The following is a 21,156-nucleotide window of genomic DNA, read 5'->3' on the forward strand; positions in this document are numbered from 1 at the left end:
CAATCCCCTCTGTCAACAGCTGGGATGTGGAAGTGGTGTCAGGCGCCCCACTAGCTTGTCCTCAGGGGCTCCCACCGAAGATGCCGTCTGGCCGTTCATGGCTTCCCAGGACTCCGCTGTTTCCCTCCGCTGGTCTCTCGGATGTCTGGGGCAGGTCCTGGGTCGGTGTAGACGCGACTGTCAGAAACCTCGCCATACGCCTGACAGCTCTGGGCTACTGAGACACACCAGAGTAGACGGCTGACCACTGTCAAGGAGCCTGTGTGCTGGGAATTCCAGGGGCCAGGACTCTAGGCCCACAGTGGGTAGTGAAGTTAAATACACCGGAGTGCCAGGTTCTCGGTCCTGTCGCGGCTGAGGAGTCTGGTACGTGTTCCCGTCCCTCATGGATGTCCACGTTGGGCTTTGGCCTGTGCACACCCCTTCATGCAATTTTATCCTTTTAGCACGACTTAGAGCAACACCCAATAGTGTTGAGACTACAAAGCCACATTTGCTAGAAAATGTAAACAAAACCAACTTCTGTGGCAAGGCTCTTTTTTATCATATAGCGTACCACCATTTGTCTCGTAATGTGAGTATTTTGCCACGATAATAACAGCTATTAGTAGTTTCTGAAAACCTCCTATGTACCAATCTAAGTATGAGGCATTTAAAAATCGATCTCAATTAATGCCAGTGAGCACAATCACCACCCCCTTACAGAGCGGAGGTTAGGAATTCGCACGGGTCACCGGCCTCTGAGAGAAAGGCAGGGCTGTACTTCTATTGCTGCCTGGGTGGGCGGATGCAGGGAGGTTGTGCGTCCACGTTTGGGGCCTGGCGCAGTCACTGCCTGGGTTGATCCACATCCACTCCACTCCTGCTCTCAGCAGAACTTTCCAGAAGGCGTGTGTTAAAGGAGGAAGAAGGACCTGGGCCGTGGGTTAGGCACAGCTGCTGGGCTGTGACCGCAGACAGCTTCACGGACGCAGACAAGGAGGGAGGAGGCCGCTGCTGACCGTCAGGGGGATAAGACAGTCTGAATGGGGGGAGCAGGCAAGGCGGTAGCTCTTCTTGATTGAAAAACTTAAGAGTCCTAGAGGACACTTTCATGCCCATTCTAAGCCTCTCGTGGTCTTCCCAGGCCTCCAGGGCGTTTCTGTAAGGCACTTGGACTCCCTGGCAGTTTCACTTTCCAGGTTACCAACCACATAAGAAACAGTGAGAGGCAGAAATAAAAGGCACCTTTTGCGACCTAAAACCTGCCAGAACGTGTGCCGCATGCGATGGTGCTGGCCTCAGAATAAATCATCCCGGGAGGAGCCAGGCAGGGCCACGAACCGAACACGCTCACGGGGGGGCACAGAGACCAGCACGGGCTCCCACGCTGGGGCAGGTGGCGCTTAGGGGAAAGCGTCCAGGTTAGGATGGGCTGAAGAGCTGCTCCCTTGGCCGATTTCGGAGGGGGTCTCGGCTGCGAGGCCACACCTGCACCCTGAACGTTCAACCAGGTGCTGGCAGGTGCAGCATCACTGGGCCTCTGCGTCTCTTCCTCTGGCTGAAACCGTGCTGACGCTCACCTGCCCACCTAGCATTTCAGAACTAACTGGAGGTGGGGGTCCAGGCCCCCCTGCAGGACACGGTCAGGCACCACGACCAGGACGCTGGAGACGGCCACCGCAGAGGACGCCCGCCCCGACCGCTTATTTCTGAGAATAAGACGACAGGGTATATGTACCAAGACCCGTTTTTCAATCTCTTCCTCAATTAAAGAGCGAGGTTAACAAAATAAATAACAAAAAATAGGAGGCACGAATCAGGCCATGTCCACCCAAACAAGGCATTAACGGAAGACCAGAGGAAAGAGAGAGACATGCAAAAGCCGGATTGCTTCCTTTCTTTTTTCATAAAGAGAGACACAGACCCTTTTAGGGAAATGCATTTAAAAATTTATAAAGCGATCAAACATACACGCATCAGAACAGTTCTATTCCCTCACGCATGCCTTTAGGAAGGTGTTACGGGTCAGACCACCTGCCGTGTGGGAAGCAGTTGGGTAGGACAGGGAGGAAGCCAGAGGATGGGGGCCAAGACCTCCCAGTAACCCTTCTGCTGAGAACGCGGATAGTGACCGGCGACGCCCCGCGGCGCCCGCAGCCCGCACTGCGCCCCCTGCCGGACAGAGCGCGGGCGCTGGGAATCCAGCCTGCCTGCGCCTCCGCTCCCAGCCGCCGGCCAGAGCCCAACATCCAGGGGCCCTAAAGCAGTCTCTCCCCCTTTCACAGTGAAACTTTTTCTTTCTTTCTTTTGGGGGGTGTGGGGGGGAAATACTTCCACTGGAGAGATTCCTTCCCCCCACTGTGTCAGCTTAGCTTGCTTTGAGTTGCTGTTGGAAATTTCTTGAGGGATTTTTTTTTTCTTTTTTCAGCAGATGAGTCAAAGACGCTGCAAAGATTAATTTAAGGCATAAAAGGGCACAACCAAGCGACGAGCAGAAAGCTTAGAGTGTACAGGTTTCAGTTGACGCAGGAGGTAGACAGCAGGGGCACGGACCCCCCTAAAAACAGTGTGCGAGGAAGGCAGGGGCGAGAGAGGAAGTTCCCAGATACGCTGCTGCTCGGAAAACGTGAGAGGCTTAGAGATGCTGCATTCGGAAGGTTAATGATCTGCTTTCCCGTGTTAAGGAGACACAAACAAAGCAAGGAGCGAGTTAGTAGAGATGAGAGCGCGCCGTCCGCCGGCTGGAGCAGGAGGTTAGAAGGCGTCCCCGCGTGTCCGCGCGGCCAGGGCACAGGACGGACGGAGCTGGTGACCGCAGCGCGGCGGCCGGGGGCCCGGAGTTAGTACGAGGACAGCGGCGGCCACGCGGGAGGTTTAGCAGAAGAGCTGCGGGACAGAGGCAGCGGGGCGGGCGGGCGGAGGCGGCCGGGCGCTCTTACCCCATTGCTCTGGGTGGACTGCACGGACTGCTCGCTGGCCGAGGAGCACGTGCTCATGCGGTCCGTGTCCTTGCTGGGGGCCGCGTGGCGCTGCGCCTGCCGCTGGAGGGAGTCACTGTCCCCCGGGAAGGTGAAGGAGCCGGGCCGGCTGGCGGGGGAGGCGGGGATGGAGCTCCAGAAGGAGCCCCCCTTCTGCAGGGGGCTGCTGGGGGGCAAGGGCTCCTTGCCGAACGGAGAGGGGAACGCAGCGGAGAGAGGCGAGTTCAGAGGCGAGATGGCCCCGGGCCTGGGCTTGCCCGGCGGCAGGGAGCCCGGGCCGCTCCGCGCCTCCTTGGCGGGTCCGTCCTGATGCGCGCCCGCGGCGTTCCCGGCCGCCTTCCGGGGGCTCTCCAGCACCTTCATCTTGGGGATCGGATCCGCTTCTCGCTCGGGACCTTCGGGCTCTCCGCTGGGGGGCGCCCTAGCGGGCTGGCTGGCCTCCGGGGCGGGGCTGCTGCTGGGAGGAGGCAGTGACGGGCCGGGAGTGGACATACCTGACATCTTGTCTGCCTCTGCCTGGTTCGAGGCTGCAGAGGAGACCAGCACGGGGGAGTGGTGTCTGACAGGCTGGGGGATCCGGGAGGGCCTGCTTCTGCTCGCGCTGGGGAGGCCGCCGCAGCTGCCGGGACCGCCGCTGTGGTTGCTGCCTGCAACGCTGCCGCCGCCGCTGCCTCCGCCACTGGGGGCCCCGCCGCCGCCCCCGCTGCCGCCGCCCCCGCTGTGGTTCCTCTGATACTCGATGGGTGATGTCAAGGCTGCAAGACACAGAAGAGACTCAGTCAGGGCACCGAGAAAAGGACGGTCACAGGGGCGGAGGGAAAAGGGGGCACGATGAACGGAAAGGGAGCGCTGGCTTAATGGCCCAGGGTCAAGTCACAGGGTGGCCACCAACTTCCAGTCACCGTCATCCAGAAACACCCACCCACCCTCCAGGCAGCAGGCTGACACCACCCATCAGGGAAGGCAAAAGAAAAGCTCTTAAATTTAACTACTCTCCTGTGCATGAACGAGTTGGCCCCGTCGAGGGCCATCTGCGTGTGGGAGGGGAGAGGGAGCAGAATTGCAGGGTGATGGAGGAGGTGCGCTGCCGGGGAGAAGATTACCGCCCAGGGACAGCCAGCACAGCCTTAGCATCTCCGCCAAGTGAAAATGAGTGGAATCGGCCTGGAGCATCCCAGGCAGATGGCCAGGGTCAACGGTGAGGCCCAGGGCTGCCAGGGAAGATTCAACTGGGACTCCACTGGTACCAGCTGGCTCCCACGCTGGGAAAGCTTAGCCCAGCTGCCGCAAAGGTCTTCGTTAGACCAGGGAGCAGTTAGGCAAAGAAGAACCTGGCTGGGGGTTACCCCACGCGGAGGTGGTGTTAGAGACCACCCCGGGAAGGGAAGGAGCTCCACAAACCCTTGTGGGTCGTGAAACTGTCCCATCTCCGGGCTTTAGTGATTCAGTTACAGCATCATCTGCAGGAAAATGCAGGAAACACGCCAAATAAGATATACGGAAACACTAACACAAATTCTTAAAGAGCTAAAACCTTTGAGACGTACGACAATCAGATGTAGCCCCTTCCTGCCTGGGAGGCATCAGGCAGATGTGAAGGAGCATTCTGGAGCCATACGACATTTGACAAGCTCTGTGCTGGCTGTGGCGCCTGGTCACAGGACGAACGGGAGAGCAAAGCGGGGAAGCAGGCCCAGAGCCCGCTGCATTCCCGACCTCCTCCAGCCCTCGGGAACGGTATCATCAGTCTCTAGACTGAGTGCCCAGGAAACGTGAACAGCACGGCCCACTCATGCCTGCAGTTCGGGAGGCAGTTCATTTTATTTTAAAGAAGATGGTCAAAGTTTAGAGATTTCCCAGTAGTTACCTGCTGTGGACTGGCATTCAATGCAGCACTTAAGAGCTACCCATTTCAAGAGACCTGCATTCGCTCTCAGCCATGGGAGCAAAACTATTTTCTCCATGCACAGGAGCCGTCCCCCTCACCCCGGCCAGCCCCAGCCATCCAGTTCTAACTGCACATGGAAGAAATGCGCAGTCTACAGTCTGGACGGGAGCCTGGAGTTAACACCCAGGCGGCTGATGGCCCCTTGGCCAAAAATGCCACGTGACCTTGACTTTTCACTGAGTGCCTGTGTTCCGGAATGTCACTCGAGGTATGGGGGTGGTGTTATGTGACAGAGAGATTACAGCATCCCACGAGACCGGGGTGTAGACACAGAACACGGACATGGAGAAAAGGACAAGGACACGACACTGAATGAGTGTCTAGCTTCTCACTGAATTTGACGCTCTGCACTCATCACCCAATTAAAACCAGAGTCCAAGTCAGCGGCCACCAAGAGAAGCCAGCAGTTTCAGGTCAGGAATATAGAGTCGAACTGTCTGCAACATAAGGTGTGTGCAGTCACTCTCCCTGTGGAGAAGGCCTTTCCCTGAAGTGTCTGGCACCTTACTACTGTCCTGTGTTCTACTGTATTATTACTGTATTGCTCCTCTAAAATCACTCATGTCATGGAAGTGGGAAGGAAAAAAGATGTCTTGTTTTTATAATGAGGCGGGTGGTGTAGACGTACAAGGCGGTCAAACACAAATATTAAAGTTGCACGCAAGAATGTCTCCAACATCTCTGGCCAATGACATCTGCTGCCTTAGTTTTTCTCATGCATTTCTTTCCCAGGACAGGGCTCTGGGCACATGTGGTACGAGAGCCTGTGGGACAGTGTGAACAGTACAGTGGTGAGGGGCACATGGCTGCTCTGAATCTCGACTTTGCCACCACCAACTCGTGGGACTTGGAGTGAATTACGAATCCACTTTGTGCCTCAGCTTCGTCATCTATAAAATGGGAATAATATCACTACCTGCCACTTTGGGTCGTTCTGAAGATGAAATGAAGCTATATATATGGACAATGCTTAGAACAGAGCCTGGTCCACAGTAAGTGCTCAGTAAGTCCTGTCATTCCTAGTTGTGTGTAATAAGGGAGAGACGAGAAATAGGAATGTGTACATTAGGGAAAGAAAACACATGCCCAGTAACAACACACATTACCATTTAAAAAATTGCGCTGGTTTTCTAAAATTTGGTTGATTTCATGGATCCATGCTTGCCGAACACTTGGACTGGATGAATGCAAGATGAAGGTCTCCACCACGTCACCCGTCCTTGATGTCAGAGCAAATTTACAGGGATCATTTTCCACGTTTTCCTCCAGGCAAAGGCAACTCACCTTAAAAAAAATTAAAGCATTAGTCACAATGGCCAAAAGGTAGAAGCAACCCGAGTGTCCATCAACAGGTGAATGGATAATCAAAACGCAGTCTGTATATACAAAACTATTATTCGGCCTTAAAAAGGAACGACACTCTGTCACAGGCTACAACATGGGTGGGCCTGGAGGACATTATGCTACGTGAAGTGGGCCAGCCATAGACAACCCTGTTATGACTCCACTTAGATGAGGCACCTAGGGGAGTCAGATTCCTCGAGACGGTAAGTAGAAGGGTGCCTGCAGGGCTGGGGGGATGGAATGGGGAGCTAGGGTTTAACGCGGATGAGTTTTACTTTGACGAGATGAAAAGAGTCCTGGACATGGATGGTGGTGATGGCTGCACGGCAGTGTGAACAAACCTAATGCCAGTGGGCTGTGCACTGAAAAATGGTTCAGATGGTAAATTTTATGCTACGAGGTGCCACGATAAAAAAACTAAAGCACATTTATTTCCACTGGTCAAGTGCAAAGTGAAGTTCATCCTAGGTCAGAACTGAAACCACCACTGTTTGGTTGAGCTGCCATTTTTCCTGCCTTGGAAGTCACTGTCTTGCTTTTTCATGACTCCTTTAACTCAGGTACATGGGGCTGGCCAGGGGTTTAACTAGTAGCTTCAACAGTGAACTAGAAAGGTCAACCTGCTGGGACCTCAGGCCTCCTCTGTCTCGCCCTTGGTTTGCCCCCTTTACAAGACTCAGGGCCATTTGCAGTCACTTTATTTGTCTTTTTCTTCTATCAGAGAGCAAGCCAACCTACCTCGTCCATCCCTACAGCCCCTGCCCAGCTCTGAGGGCAGAGGAGGTCCTTGTTGAATGCAGAAGAGAAGAAGACCCTGGGTAAGCTACCCTCTGAACTTAGATAATTTTACATGGTCCTAGAGAAGATGGAGCACAAACACTAACCAAGATGAGGTCTTCTCATTATGGTAAAAATGAATGCGGCAGCCACATGTGTAAGACATCGGCCACTGGGGAATACAGACCGTAGGCAGATGGAGTGAATTTAAAGGTTCTGAAACGTATTAGAAAACTCTTAAGTAGTTAATAAACGGAAGATCAGGACATGTCATCATTAAGAAGGAAACGGTTTATCAGCGTGATGGGTACGTGCGTTAACACATGAGAAAACAGGCAAACCCAAGTTACCTTGATACTGTTCCTGAACAGGAATCCTGGCACGGAGAAGCCCTTTTTCTTATCGAGCGGCTCACTGAAAATGACGATCTGCTCAAAGAGGAACACCCGCCTCTCTTTGCATCGAGGCAGAAGCCCCGTGTCTTGGTCCGTGACCAAGAACGTGTCCTGCAAGAGCAGCTTGCCCTGGGCAACGATTTTACCCTAAAACACGGAGAAGGGGGCAGAGAAACAGGAGAAGAAAACATTGCACTCGCAATTAAGACACAGGAAGTTCTGTTTTCTGTTTTTTAGCTTTCCTCCCACAGAATGCTGCATCTTTTTGTTGTTGTTTTGTTTTGTTTTGTTTTGCAGTACGTGGGCCTCTCACTGCTGTGGCCTCTCCCGTTGCGGAGCACAGGCTCCGGACGCGCAGGCTCAGCGGCCATGGCTCACGGGCCCAGCCGCTCCGCGGCATGTGGGATCTTCCCGGACCGGGGCACGAACCCGTGTCCCCTGCATCGGCAGGAGGACTCTCAACCACTGCGCCACCAGGGAAGCCCTAGAATGCTACATTTTAAATATATTTTCCTTGTCTTCATTTATACAGCATAAACATTTTTTACCAAAATGAGGTCTTAGCTCCAAACAGAAAAATCATCTAAATAAAATTCTTGCCAACCTCTGTGTAAATCACTGGCCTCAGTTACGGTCAAAGACTGGCAGTGGATCTAAGGATCTAGTTCACAGCGGAAGAATGCTTCTCAAGGTGCAGTCCGCGGCCCGGTGGCACCAGCACCCCTGGCGGGACCCGCTCACAAAAGCACAGGAGCCTGGGTTTTCAGAAGCTCTCCAGGAGAGCCTGTGTGTACTTTCTGGAGAACCACAGCACTTAGCACGTTAAACCCAAACCTCTAGCGAAACAGTAGGCAAGAAAAGTAAAGCCTTCCCGTCTCCTTACTCAATAGTCAAATTGAAAAAAAAAAAAAAAACGGAAGGCTTCTGGTTCTGAATATCTTTAGGATACTAATAGGTAATATGTAATCTGAGTAGACTGTCAACTCATAGAAAAGTCTGTAGACTAAGGATGCGCACGGTGGCCCTGGGGTCAAACTCCCAGGGCTGACAGATGACAGCAGGATGGGCCCCCTGCTTTCCACTACGCCTCATACCAGGGAAGGAAACTCTGCTCCTGCAGCAGCAGAGGGCCCAAGAGACAAAGCAGAGTCCTGCCTGTTCCCGCCACAAGGCGCTGGGCTTTGAGCAGAGGAAGGTCCCCCCCAAAGCAAATCAAATGCACCAAAAGAAGTTGAAAGAAAATATCAATCAGGTTGAAGGACGGTGAGAGAAGCCAGAAAACCAAGCAAAAAGGATCAGCTTTCTCCAGGTGGAGACAAAGAATCCGAGACCAAAGAAAGTGATGGCAGCCAGAGGCCGAGTTTAAAGAAGAACAGCCGCATTACGTCAAATCCTTGCAGCCGCCCGACGTTCATCATGTCGTTGCAGCGCTTGGGGACGATGCACATGACCTCCACGGCTCTCTGTGGGGTGGGGTGGGGTGGGGGGAAGGCAGAGTGAGCGTTCAGTTCCAGAGGGCAAGGCTGGAGCGCTAACCCTCAGATGCCTCTCCTCCATCAGGCCCTCCCTGGCCCCGCCCGCTGGTGTGCACAGGGCACATCCGGGGCTGGGTAGACCCGCTGTCACCCACGGCCCCCACCCCACCTCCCAGGGACAGGCTGCTTCAGGGACGCGCGGGGATTGGGAGGGGAGCCCAGGGTCCGGGGGTGTAAGTACCTCTAGTTCCGATGTATCCAGGCTGGCTTTTTTGGAATACTTGAGGAAGTCCTGCAAGGGAAATGGAGAGAAGGGGGTGTGACAAGGGTGATGGTCGCACAGCAGTAACCTGTTTGATCACGTGAGACGCCAGGCGCTGGGCTAATCCTCGTTTTTTCCTCCCAGTAACACAAAGAAAAGGTATCCTTTTGTGGATTTCAAGGCACAGTAGAGCCAAGTCAGACCAGATCTATCTAAGCAGGTCATGGTTCCTGTTTCACTCCAAGACAAGCGCTCATCTCTCTTTACATCCAGGTTCTAAGTTTTAAACATGAAGGAATCTCGACACCTTTAACAGTCACTTTTATGGTGGAAAATGGTGTGACTTTGCCTTCAGTGGTGCTCAGGAATTTGAATCAATCAAGGGCTACTGCTGAGCCCACAGAGGGGAACAGGCAGGGGTTAAATATTTAATTTCATCTGGAGCCCCAAGAAGATTAGAAAATATGTAAGGTGGACAGAGCCCAAGAAAGCTCATCAGTATTCAAGCTCTGTGGTGGGGAAAAAGCTCACTTTCACGGACCTTTTGGTTCAGAACCTGATGTAAATGATAGTGTAAGGTGTCTTATTAAATTTTAAAAAATTTACTCAAATATTTCAAATCAGAAATGACAAGACTGCTTCGTATTTTTTACAGAAAAGATTCCCGTCACCTGCCAAACCCTTCCATCCCCTCACGAGTCTTGTCCTCCTGCCAAATGGGCTCCTGCCCCCAGCACGGGCACCGGCAAAGCCTCACCTTCAGCAGCAGCTGGTACTTCATGATTCTCTGCACTGGTTTGATCAGCAAATCTGTGAGCTGCAGCCTGTGGCCGAGGCGCTGCTTTAAGTCCTGTGGTTTCAAAGTAGAAAGAAGGATCTTAAGTTTTGTCTTTTAAAGTCCCTGTAACTGTCAGAAATGCTAACTAACTACACTGCAGTAGAAGTAACTACTTCTAGAAAAGAGTAAAAAAGAGAAAAGATGCCACGCTGCACACAACCAACAAGTGCTGTGACTTTGCTCAGAATGTCCAAGTTTGACGCTGGAAGCTTTCTGAGCTGTTTTTCAAAATAGTCTTTAATGCTTGCCTAAAATGGCCTTCTCTCAATTGTTTTCTTTTATTCATACAAACAAATATTTTATTTCTAGGCTAAAAGTCTAGATCATGAATTATTCTGAATTTGAAATGAGGCTTAAGTTTGAAATTGATTTTTAAAACCCCTTATTTTAACCATGACCCCAGTCCTCTGAATACTAAGGGATATGATCACAGCTTGAATTTACACTCATTTCTCTGATTTATAGGAAAGAAATACAGGTTCAGAACTCATATAACTGAGGCTGAATTTCCTGAGGATTGCTTAATGTCCTGGGAAACAAATGATATTTCAATTTTTTGAAATCAACTGTAACCAAGGATTCAGAAATACTTTATTTGTAACGTAGGTCTTACCTCAAAAAAGGTATCGATGTATTCTGAGACAATGTGCTCAGACTTTGGTTTATTTTGACAATAAACTATGTACATGTGCAACCTTCTCTCCTAGGAATGAAAGGCAGACAGATGGGTTAGAACACAGGCACACACGCAAGTGTCACCTCCTTCATAAAGGAACGTTTCTTAAAACCCCATACTTTACCCGGCAAATACGAGAGGCAGTGAAAGGACACAGTTCTTAATATTCCACGAAGGATCATTCTCCCCCCTTCAAACCTTGCCAGTGGTCCCAGGAAGCCTGGCTCTCTTCAGGAGGTTAGAAAAACCTCTTTAGTCTCAAATACTGAAGGCAGCAAGCCTTGATCCTCAAAGTGTGCTGTGCACACGCCTGGGGTCCCCGAGGCCTTTCGGGGACCCATTGGATCAAAACTATCCTCCAAACAATACTACGCTGCCACCTGCCCTGTCTGCCGTGCTACCATTCGCACCGATGTGCAAAACCAGTGGTGGGAGAAACTGCTGCTCTCTTAGCAAAGATCTTTCACTGCTACACATGCCAGTTTCACCTAAGGGTGTCCTTGATGAAGTGATAAAATTCGTTGTATTAAAACTCAGCCATGGGGGCTTCCCTGGTGGCGCAGTGGTTGAGAATCCGCCTGCCAATGCAGAGGACACGGGTTCGAGCCCTGGTTTGGGAAGATCCCACGTGCTGCGGAGCAACAAAGCCCGTGCGCCACAACGACTGAGCCTGCGAGCTACAGCTACTGAGCCCACGTGCCACAACTACTGAAGCCCGAGCGCCTAGCGCCCGTGCTCCGCAACAAGAGAAGCCACCGCAATGAGAAGCCCACGCACAACGAAGAGTAGCCCCGCTTGCCACAACTAGAGAAAGCCCGCGCGCAGCAACGAAGACCCAACGCAGCCATATATACATACATACGTACACATACATATACACATGCATACATAAATAAATACCAAAAAACCCCACCCCTCAACCATGGACTATACATCTTTCTAACGTTCCTGTGACAAAAATGGAGATCCTTGTGACACTTGTGCTATGTGCTACAGTGGTCAAGGCAAAGCCCTCGTGTGGCTGAGCCATGAGCTGAACCGACTGCTTGTTTTCATGGACCACGTTTACTTGAAAGAATGATGGACACAAACTATAATTATTTACACGTGGGTATCTGGTAGACACTTTCCTGAATATGAATCAAATAAGCCTGTCGTTTTAAGGCAAACAACCTGCAATGTCTATTAATAATGAAAACTTGAGCTTTCAAGCAAAAAATGATACTTTTGGAAACCATGGATCTGCTACCTGGAACTTGACAATACTTAAAGACTTTTCTGAAGAGATGGGTGGTGATGTGAACAAATCTGATTTTTTGATACTGTTTATTGAGATGTTTCAACATCTGGAAGATCTGTCTGAATCAGTGAACCAGAATTTACAATGCAGGATGTCACAAGCTGGTGCAGGGGTAAACGAGCCTTTAAGTGTGAGACAGTTCAATGGCTTCTAGTGCAACAGCAAGAGAGAAGTTCACCAATGGGTTTTCAGATTCCATGTTGCGACTAACCTTTAAGAAATTCTCACTGGTTGAGTTTTGATGTAGTATCTAAGAAAATTAGCTATAATTATCAGAAAAGGCTATTAAAACACTCATCCCTTTCCATCCAAATATCTGTGAGGATGGATTTTCTTCATAAATTTTAACTAAAAAACATACTACAATAGGTTCAATACAGAAACTGATATAAAAAATGCATCTGTCTTCTATTAAGCCAGACATGAAGGAGATTTGCAAAAATACAAAAATCCTAGTCACTAATTTTTTGAAAATATAGTATTTTTTCCTAGAAAAACCCCCAAACTTTTATTGTTAACATGCTTCTTTTAGATACACACAAAAATTTGGTTATTATAGTAAACCCACGGCACGTCTCGATACATCACCACCTGCACCGGACACTTGTTTGTCTACAGACATCCCCATATGTTCCTCCTTCTGGTCTGGCTCTGGTCCCCTTCTGACCATCCTGTACTGTTTGTGAACTGAACAGCCAACTGGGGCCAGGTGACTGGGAAAGCTGATCCTTTACATGGAGAATAGCAACGGGGGATTTTGAGTCCAACTCGCTGACGTTGTACAGTTTGATTTTATTCTTAATATAAGTACTTTTGTAACCCACAAATGAGTTCTCCTTTAATCTGACAAGCCAATGACTAAATATGACAATACAGAACAGAATATAAATAATGCTATTGTACTTACATGTTTAACAAAAAGGGATCCTAGTTTTTCCGGATCTTCAAGGCACTTCTCCAACTCTCCTAAAAAAAAGCTGAAATGAAAGGAGAAATATTAGAACCATTTCTAATTTGGCCTTCTAATTTTAGATTGAGATTTATATTTTCAAAATAGTCCGTCTTGACAAAAACAATTGGGAAGTGTAAAGTATATGCTTAACAAATATAGTGCACACTGAAGACATTCCGTCAGGACAGAAAGCAAAAAGAGACACCGTTTTACAAGGCAAGGCAGAGTGAGACGTCCCTTGACTGGCCAACTTCCCTTCCTCTGGATAATCAACCTTTCTGTCTCATTTTGTTTTTAAATGACACAAACAATAATATCCCATCTGAATATGGGGTAAAAAATAAATGTTTCAAAGCAATTGGTCATTTTTCTTTCTAAAAACTTGGTCCTCGTACCTGTGAGTTTCATATTCTTTCCACGGTAATTTTTAGGAGGCTCAAATTGGATAATAACAGATACAAAATACTGAATGTTACCTGGGCCAGCTTTAAAAAGTTTTCTCAAATATTATCAAAGTCAACTTCTAGGTTGCAAATATTAGCTTCCATTAAGATCAGAATTAGGTATCCACAGAAGCAAAATAGCTGAGGACAACTACTCTTCACTTCCTCTGGGCCATAGTAGTTGGTAAGATATAGGCCCACCTTAATTATCACTTACATATGTTGATACTTGTATCCGGTACTTTACTAACCTGCAAACCAGTACACCAATAAATGCTACGTTGCGCTGTGTTACACTTGAGGATTCAATATCCCCTAGTTCTGTGCACACCACGGCAGACACCACACTGCCGGGAGCAGTTTCTCTGTCTGGTCGTCCCAGGAGGCTTGTGCTGTTTCCCCTTCCCTGTCACAGCTTAAAACCAGCCTTGGAAGCAGATGACTAGATAATAGCACCAAATATCCTTTTTTAAAATAGGTTTCACTGTAGATTAGGACAGGTGTGGCAAGATACTGGGATCAAATTTGATTCTCATGGGCAATCATGTCTACTTTCCCCATGAAAGCTGACTTGAAAAAACTCTCTAACAGTCATTTGTATTTATTAAAGAGGTGGCTGCAATTCTAATTAGAAACACTCATCGAGTCTCACTCTATGCAGATGTTATTCTAAGGGCTTTACATGTATTAACTCAGTCACTCTTCATAAAAGTCCCACGAGGAGGGTAACACCATGACCCACGTTATGTAGAGGAAAGGATGGAGGCAAAGAGGGGAAGCAAAGGGCTCGGGGTCAGGACCAGGCTGTGAACCCAGGCGCTCAGGCTCGGTGCCCGGGCTTCCAGCCTTCCCAACGTGGGCACCTGGATGGATCAGCACAAAGAAGGTAAGAGACTTCCTCATGCTGTGAAACGCAACCAGAAAAGGCCTCGGGACACCAACATTTCCTTTACACCAGCTACCTCCATGGGGCCGCATAGGTAAGGAAATGAAATGAATCAACAAATATCCTTCCTCGTTCGCCTGACGTGATGCAGTTTAGCGGGTGATGACAGGCTGCCCACCAGTGAGCATGGCATGTATTTTACGTACTCTCTGTGCCAGTCGTAAATCTGATGGATGTTGCCAAACACGATCTTGTCTTTGCCTTTCATGTCATCGGGAACGCCATCTTCTTTCATAAGTGCCATGTAGCCCTAAAATTAAATATTTAAAGATAAGGTTATTTCATTGAACATGTTTGAATCAAGTAATGGTTTACTGATTGAGAGCCACAAAGGATAGAAGAGACATACGCACTGTCTCGTAAACTACTTCTTTATTTAAGAACAAAAACCCTTTGTGAAATGTGTCCTTAACTGGCCCTTGAAATACAGTTACGTTCATTGACATGATTTTCTCTCCCTGAACTATTTAGCATTCAAAGATCAAAACTCTTGTGAGGAATTGGAAAGTTTAAATAAATGTAAATGGTTTCATAAAACAAATCATCTTGTCAGCTTGTAAAGATTAAATATTTGGCCAGAAGCATATTTCCTCTGTTCTCGGTACTGATCTGATATAAAAAGATTTTCTTTTCTTTTTGGATTATTTACATAATTTGTTAAATAAGGATTTAACAACATACTTTTCACAAACTGATTTTTAACAACAGTTGATTAACTATGTTGCTAAAATGTGGTTTAAAACTTCTATATAACTTGAATGTGATTCAGCCTGTGCAAGAAGCTCTGAAGGTTTCAAGTTATTGTTAGTAATGATTACAGACATGTCAAGCATGTTTAATCCTTTATGCTACGCAACTAACTGTAATAGCCATTACTTTTAGTGGAATGTACATCCAAAAAGTATTGCCCTGTACATATTTGCAAAGTTGAAAGAATAAGTGATAAAGTTTTATATTATAAAAATAGCTTTTTGGTAAGTTGAGTTTATTAATATGATTATGCCCTAAAGTTAATGGCAGGAACAAGCCTAGAGAGCGCCCTTGATTTAGTATGAAAGGCAGTGGTTTTGCTATGGGTACAAAGTACGTATCAACTTCTGGTCAGTGAAAGTGGTGACATATTCGTTCTCTGAAAACTACAAGCAAATGGCCTAGGGTGGTAGCCACAGACCAAGCTCTGAACCCAGGTGGATTCCGGATGTAACTGAATCCATAGCTGGTCACACTGACTTCTCAACCAATGATGTCCTCATTTCTGTGGTGAAACCCACTCTTGTAAAATAATTAAAGGCCAGATTTCCATATGAGAAATTCAGTGGTTGGAGATAATATTTACAAACTTAATTATAAAAAGAAGAGACTAGGTCAAGACGCACCATGCAAAAAAGAAGCCTTTAAAAAGTGAATACCGATTGAGATAATTGGCTAAATTTTATTTTTCAGAAATATTTTGTTGGTTGTTGTTATTATGTTTTGTTTTAGTAAAAAAAATATATTTTTTTGCGGTACGCGGGCCTCTCACTGTTTGCGGCCTCTCCCGTTGCGGAGCACAGGCTCCGGATGCGCAGGCTCAGCGGCCATGGCTCACGGGCCCAGCCGCTCCACGGCATGTGGGATCTTCCCAGACTGGGGCACGAACCCGTGTCCCCTGCATCGGCAGGCGGACTCTCAACCACTGCGCCACCAGGGAAGCCCCAAAAACATTTTTAAAGCTTTTGAGAAGGTATCGGCTTTCAATAGTCCAGTACAACGCCCCCCGTGGCAACCCTCAGGGTGGATGCATACAGGTTATCACATCTCTGAAACACACACCTCCACCACACAGCCGAGGTCCCGCACATAGTCTCGTTCTGTCTCCACTAATTCTTGCAAAACGTAGCTGAAAAAGAGAGAGAAAGAACAGTGTTTACCACCCACAATCCAAGGAATTTTCTGAATGAATTCATCCGCCCTTTTGCTTTTGTCAGGTCAGATTCTGCAGGGGCAGCTATGAAGTGACCTCTCAAACTTGCACAACTGGATCTCCAATTCTTGTGTGTTCCCAGTCACTTACAGGTTCATGTGGGTGACCCACGGGTGCTGCAGAGGTCCATGACACCTCGCATTCCGGGTGAATTCACACCACTGGACTCTGATCACATGTACCAGGACCAAAAGCAGCACAGACATAACTCTGTTATAAAGGCACGATGTTAAAGGAAGTAGGGTTTTTGCTTGTTTGTGTTTTCATGATAAAGTCATTTTAAGCTTCGTTGGACATACAAAAGAAATTTAACTCCGATGTTTAAAGCCTTGGGTCTGATCACATCGTTCAGAAGCATTCCTTTCCGTAAGGTTCAGAAACCGTTTAAGGCCACTCAGACAATAGAAGACAATTCCTTGATCGGTTACAGCAAACAACCTCAGTTGACCTAAAAAGGTTCCTTGGTTGGTTGGTTGGTTGGTTCATTCATTCATTCAGCCAACACTGACCAGCCACCTCCTATGCACCCGATGCTGCTCTAGGTGCCGGGATACAGCACTCAATAAAACCAAGTCTCTGTACTCATGCAGCTGGTTAAGTTTTTTCCTGTTCTCCAAATGCAATTTTAAACCTTTTGTAATATTCTTCGAGACTTTTTAACTGAAACTGAAAAGCTCTACCACTAAGGTATGTTTCAAGTTTTGGAAACTGCATTTAATTTTATGTTATCTTCTTTTTTCTTCACAACTACGTATATAATAGAAAGTACGGCAGTTTCTCACCAGAAGTGACGAAAACTATTCTTGTATCATTCTTATGTATAGATAAAGTATAATATACAAATAAAACAATAAAAGCTGCAGCTATGGCTTACTGCACCCCCTTGAGGTTCTGAGTACTTTGCAAACAAGCGTACAGTCGCTCGGCGAGAGACCCTGGGTCTCCTCCTCGTGTGACTCAGAGATGAATCCCAGCCACAGCTTTGTAGGTGACAAAGCCAGGAGGGAAGCCACCCCACAATGACAATGAGAACATTTCGTACTGCCGTCTCTTTAAAGAGCTGGATTTCCTCTCTTCCATCTCATCGGTGGGCGAGGAGGAGGACAGAAGGGAGTTGTCCGAAGGGTTGAAGGAGGGGCTGCTACTGTCCCCCTGGTCCACGAGGAGTGAGCTGGGACGATCCTCCAGCGCCTAGAAGAAACCAGAGCACCAGTCAGGCCTCCTGCCTACACAGTGCGTGAGGCTGAAATCAGGACCAGAAAATCGCATACGTCAGAAAATTCAGAAGGCCTGATTACAACACTGTAGAGTCTATGTGTGTGGAATCACATCGTATTTAACAACAAAGCCCCCAGCATGAATTCTGAAACTGAGTAAGAGGGGCTGCACAAAAGAGGAGAGTTAGCATGAAAAGAACGGTGAACTTATATCTGTTCATATATTCTGCTCCTGGTTACCAAATAATTAGAAACAATACCACAGACTGTACCCATTTCCAGTCTAGCCATTCTCTTTCCAGTTATAGTCCTGTCACATGAAAGCATGACCATTTCAGAAGTGCGTGCGGTCGCCTCATTCGGGCCGGTGCACCCAGACACACAGCCCACATTCCTGGCCGGTGGACCATGCAGCAACACCAGAAAACCTCTACTGTAATGAAACAGACTCATACTTCAATGCACAGAGATCATGCAGCTAAAATTCATCTCTATCTCTGTGACACTCTTTCTTCTTCCTTAGGAAGTGGTTGCCATGCCAATCTTGAACACAACTGTTTCGGTGATCAATAAATCTGTGAGCTGAATATTGACGACTTTTCTCCCTGGGTTAGTGTGACAATGATCAGCAACTGATTACTTTCTAATTGGTACATATTAATTTTCTCTCTTAACCTGAATTCACAAACCTACCAGGGGTATAGGTGCTACTGCCTTTTTTTAAGAAATGAAATATAGTTGATTTACAATGTCATGTTAGTTTCAGGTATCCAGCAAAGTGATTTAGCTGTATGTTTTCTTTCAGATTCTTTTCCATTATAGGTTATTACAAGATATTGAATAGTTTCCTGTGCTATACAGTAGGTCCTTGCTGTTTATCTATTTTAGATATAGATGTATGTTCCTGTTAATCCCAAACTCCTAATTTATCCCTCCCCCCTACCTTTCCCCTTTGGTAACAGTAAGTTTGTTTTCTATGTCTCTGAGTCTATTTGTTTTGTAAATAAGTTCATTTGTATAATTTTTTAAGATTCCATATATAAGTGATATCATATGGTATTTGTCTTTCTCTCTCTGACTTCACTTAGTATGATAATCTCTAGTTGCATCCATGTTGCTGCAAATGGCATTATTTCATTCTTTTTTTTTAATGTCTGAGTAATACTCCATTGTGTATATATACCACATCTTCTTTATCCATTCATCTGCCGATGGATATTTAGGTTGCTTCCATGTCTTGGCTATTGTAAATAGAGCTGCAGTAAATGTTGTGGTGCGTGTATCTTTTCGAATTAGAGTTTTCATCTCTTCTGGGTATATGCCCAGGAGTGGGATTGCTGGATCATATGGTAGCTCTACTTTTAGTTTTTGAAGCAACCTCCATACTGTTCTCCATACTGGCGGTACCAATTTACATTCCCACCAACAGTGTAGGAGGATTCCCTTTTCTCCACACCCTTTGATGATGGCTATTCTGACCAGTGTGAGGTGACGCCTCATTGTAGTTTTGATTTGCATTCTGATACTAAGTGATGCTGAGCATCTTTCCACGTGCCTGTTGGCCATCTGTATGTTTTCTTTGGAGAAATGTTTATTTAGGTCTTCTGCTCATTTTTTGATTGTTTTTTTTTTTGATATTGAGCTGCATGAGCTGTTTGTATATTTTGGAGATTAATCCCTTGTCAGTCACATCATTTGCAAATAGGTGATAGTTCTTTTAAATTTTTCAAAGCACCCTGGCTGGACAGAGATGATCAAAAGGTATTTCAGCAACTTAACTGGGAAAATGTGATTTACTTCTCTTCAAACAAAAGCCCAATACAAACTACAAGAACACTTAATATTTCCTACCATTATTAAAACCTCTAATGCTTGTCCTATTTCCCCGCTAAGAGTAAACAGGCTGAAGCTGATGCCATCACTGAGCACAGCTTTGAGAACACCAAGTCTGTTCCTGCAATCTTGTTCACCAAACCCATGGAGCTGTGCAAACACACCAACTCCTACTCTTAGTTATGAAAAAGTTTAGGAACGGGGCTTGATGGGAAAGTAGCGTTCTTATTTTTAAATAAATAGCTCTTGACCTCTAGTGGAAGCACACGTTTCATGGTAGCAGCAGGGCCTGGTCCATGCGGGTGGGTCCTGGAGGCCTTGGACAGGAGACTCAGGGGACTGGAGGCTGGAGGACGAGGGAGGGAGCAGCGGCGCTGTCTCCTGCCCAGATGTGCAAGGAAACAGCTGAAGCTCGTTAGCTTTAATTACGGTTACTTGAACCGTGAGCAAAGAGAGAGACAAGAAAGGTTCCAGATGGCCGCTCACGCAGAGCAGCGGGCAGGGAGGCCCCGTCTGGATCTGCCCCAGTGGCATCCAGGCTCCTTCCGCTGCCTCTCCTGGACGTGCTGGTGTGGACCCCGGTGGGTGGACAGGGAGGGTGCAGGCGCGTCCCCAGGCTGCAGTCACGCTTGTGCCGTCCACTCCTGGCCGCCCAGTGGCTCTCCCACCAACTGTGCGTGAGTGAAGGGGCTCAAAGCTGCCCCAGAGCTGGAATCACTGGGACTTTACAGGTTCAGATGAATTATCTGTGAAACCTGGGTTGGGTGGGTTTTTGTGGGTAGGTTCTTGTCAACTTTCCCTGTTTCTTAAATGAAGAGAGACTATCTGTGCAGACCTAGCTCTTCTGAGGTTAGTTTTGGTAAACTGTATTTTCTTAAGAAACTGCCCATTTCATCCAGGTCTTCAAATTTGCTTTCAAAGAGTTGAACAAAGTAACGTGTCATGATTGTTTCAATTCCCTCAGTTTATCTTTCCTTTGTAATTTCTTATTTTGTGAATTTGGGCTATTTTCTTCGGAAGGTTACCTGAAGTCCATATGTTTTGAAAGAACAAGTTTTGGGTTTTATTTCTTATTCTATTTTTCTGTTTTCCAACTCATTCATTTCTGCTTTTATCTCTGTGAATTCATTCTTTCTGCTTTTTAAAAAAAAATTTTGTTGTTCTTCTAATATCTTGAGCTACATGTTTATTTCATTTATTTTCATTCTTTCTTGTATCTCTCTTTATATTCAGATCAACAAAGAGAAGAAAACTCCAAAGTCAAGTTCGGTCCCTGCAGCTGTCAGCCGCCACTGCCCACACCTTCCAATACTGATCAGGAACGTGGAGGCGGAGAGAGAGGCGAATTCCAAGGAAAGGTGTGCAGGGCGGGTTTTCCTTTTCAGACGGAATCCTCAGGTCCAGGGCGAGGGGAGTCAGTTCCCTGAACACACACTGCACGACAGCAGGACACCTTCTCCCCTCGCCTTCCCAGTCCACTGCACACGCAGCTTTGGAGGGATAACAGTTGAGCGTTCAAATCCGATCACGAAGTCATGAGAGCCTAAGAGACGGCCCTCAGGAAAACGAACAGGAGGACCAAGGAGCCACAGCACACGGTGAAATCTGCAGGAGTAACTCAGAGTCATGGGGAGCATGACAGGGTGAAGGATATTAAAATGGCTCACGAGAGGTTTTAGTGACAAAAAGTACTTCCTGTTTGAGGATTAGTGACCAGAAACCAAGGGAGAGTTATGTTTCCCCTGAACCAGAAAAAGAGGGCAGAAGTTAGATTACATTCCATGTAGAATGAAGAAGAGATGAGGTCACCATAAAAAACCTAAATAT

The 21,156-nt window shown here is 47.4% G+C and overlaps 1 protein-coding gene across 3 annotated transcripts in view; it reads right to left on the minus strand.

Annotated features, from left to right (window-relative positions):
- Positions 1–21,156, minus strand: part of TRIO (trio Rho guanine nucleotide exchange factor) — a gene marked incomplete at its 5' end in the record, with an annotated part of 386,080 nt that overhangs the window by 13,440 nt on the left and 351,484 nt on the right. For all 3 annotated transcript variants that reach the window (XM_082621961.1, XM_082621962.1, XM_082621960.1), the window contains 11 exons: positions 2,922–3,715; positions 6,015–6,192; positions 7,380–7,571; positions 8,810–8,887; positions 9,141–9,191; positions 9,919–10,011; positions 10,613–10,702; positions 12,883–12,952; positions 14,463–14,566; positions 16,129–16,195; positions 17,322–17,470. In XM_082621961.1, coding sequence (XP_082478087.1) covers positions 2,922–3,715; positions 6,015–6,192; positions 7,380–7,571; positions 8,810–8,887; positions 9,141–9,191; positions 9,919–10,011; positions 10,613–10,702; positions 12,883–12,952; positions 14,463–14,566; positions 16,129–16,195; positions 17,322–17,470 — 1,866 coding nt within the window. The remainder of the gene's footprint in view (positions 1–2,921; positions 3,716–6,014; positions 6,193–7,379; positions 7,572–8,809; positions 8,888–9,140; positions 9,192–9,918; positions 10,012–10,612; positions 10,703–12,882; positions 12,953–14,462; positions 14,567–16,128; positions 16,196–17,321; positions 17,471–21,156) is intronic.

The sequence above is a fragment of the Mesoplodon mirus genome (genome assembly GCF_964341445.2).
Source record: "Mesoplodon mirus genome assembly, chromosome: 5".
NCBI classification, from domain to species: Eukaryota; Metazoa; Chordata; class Mammalia; order Artiodactyla; family Ziphiidae; genus Mesoplodon; species Mesoplodon mirus.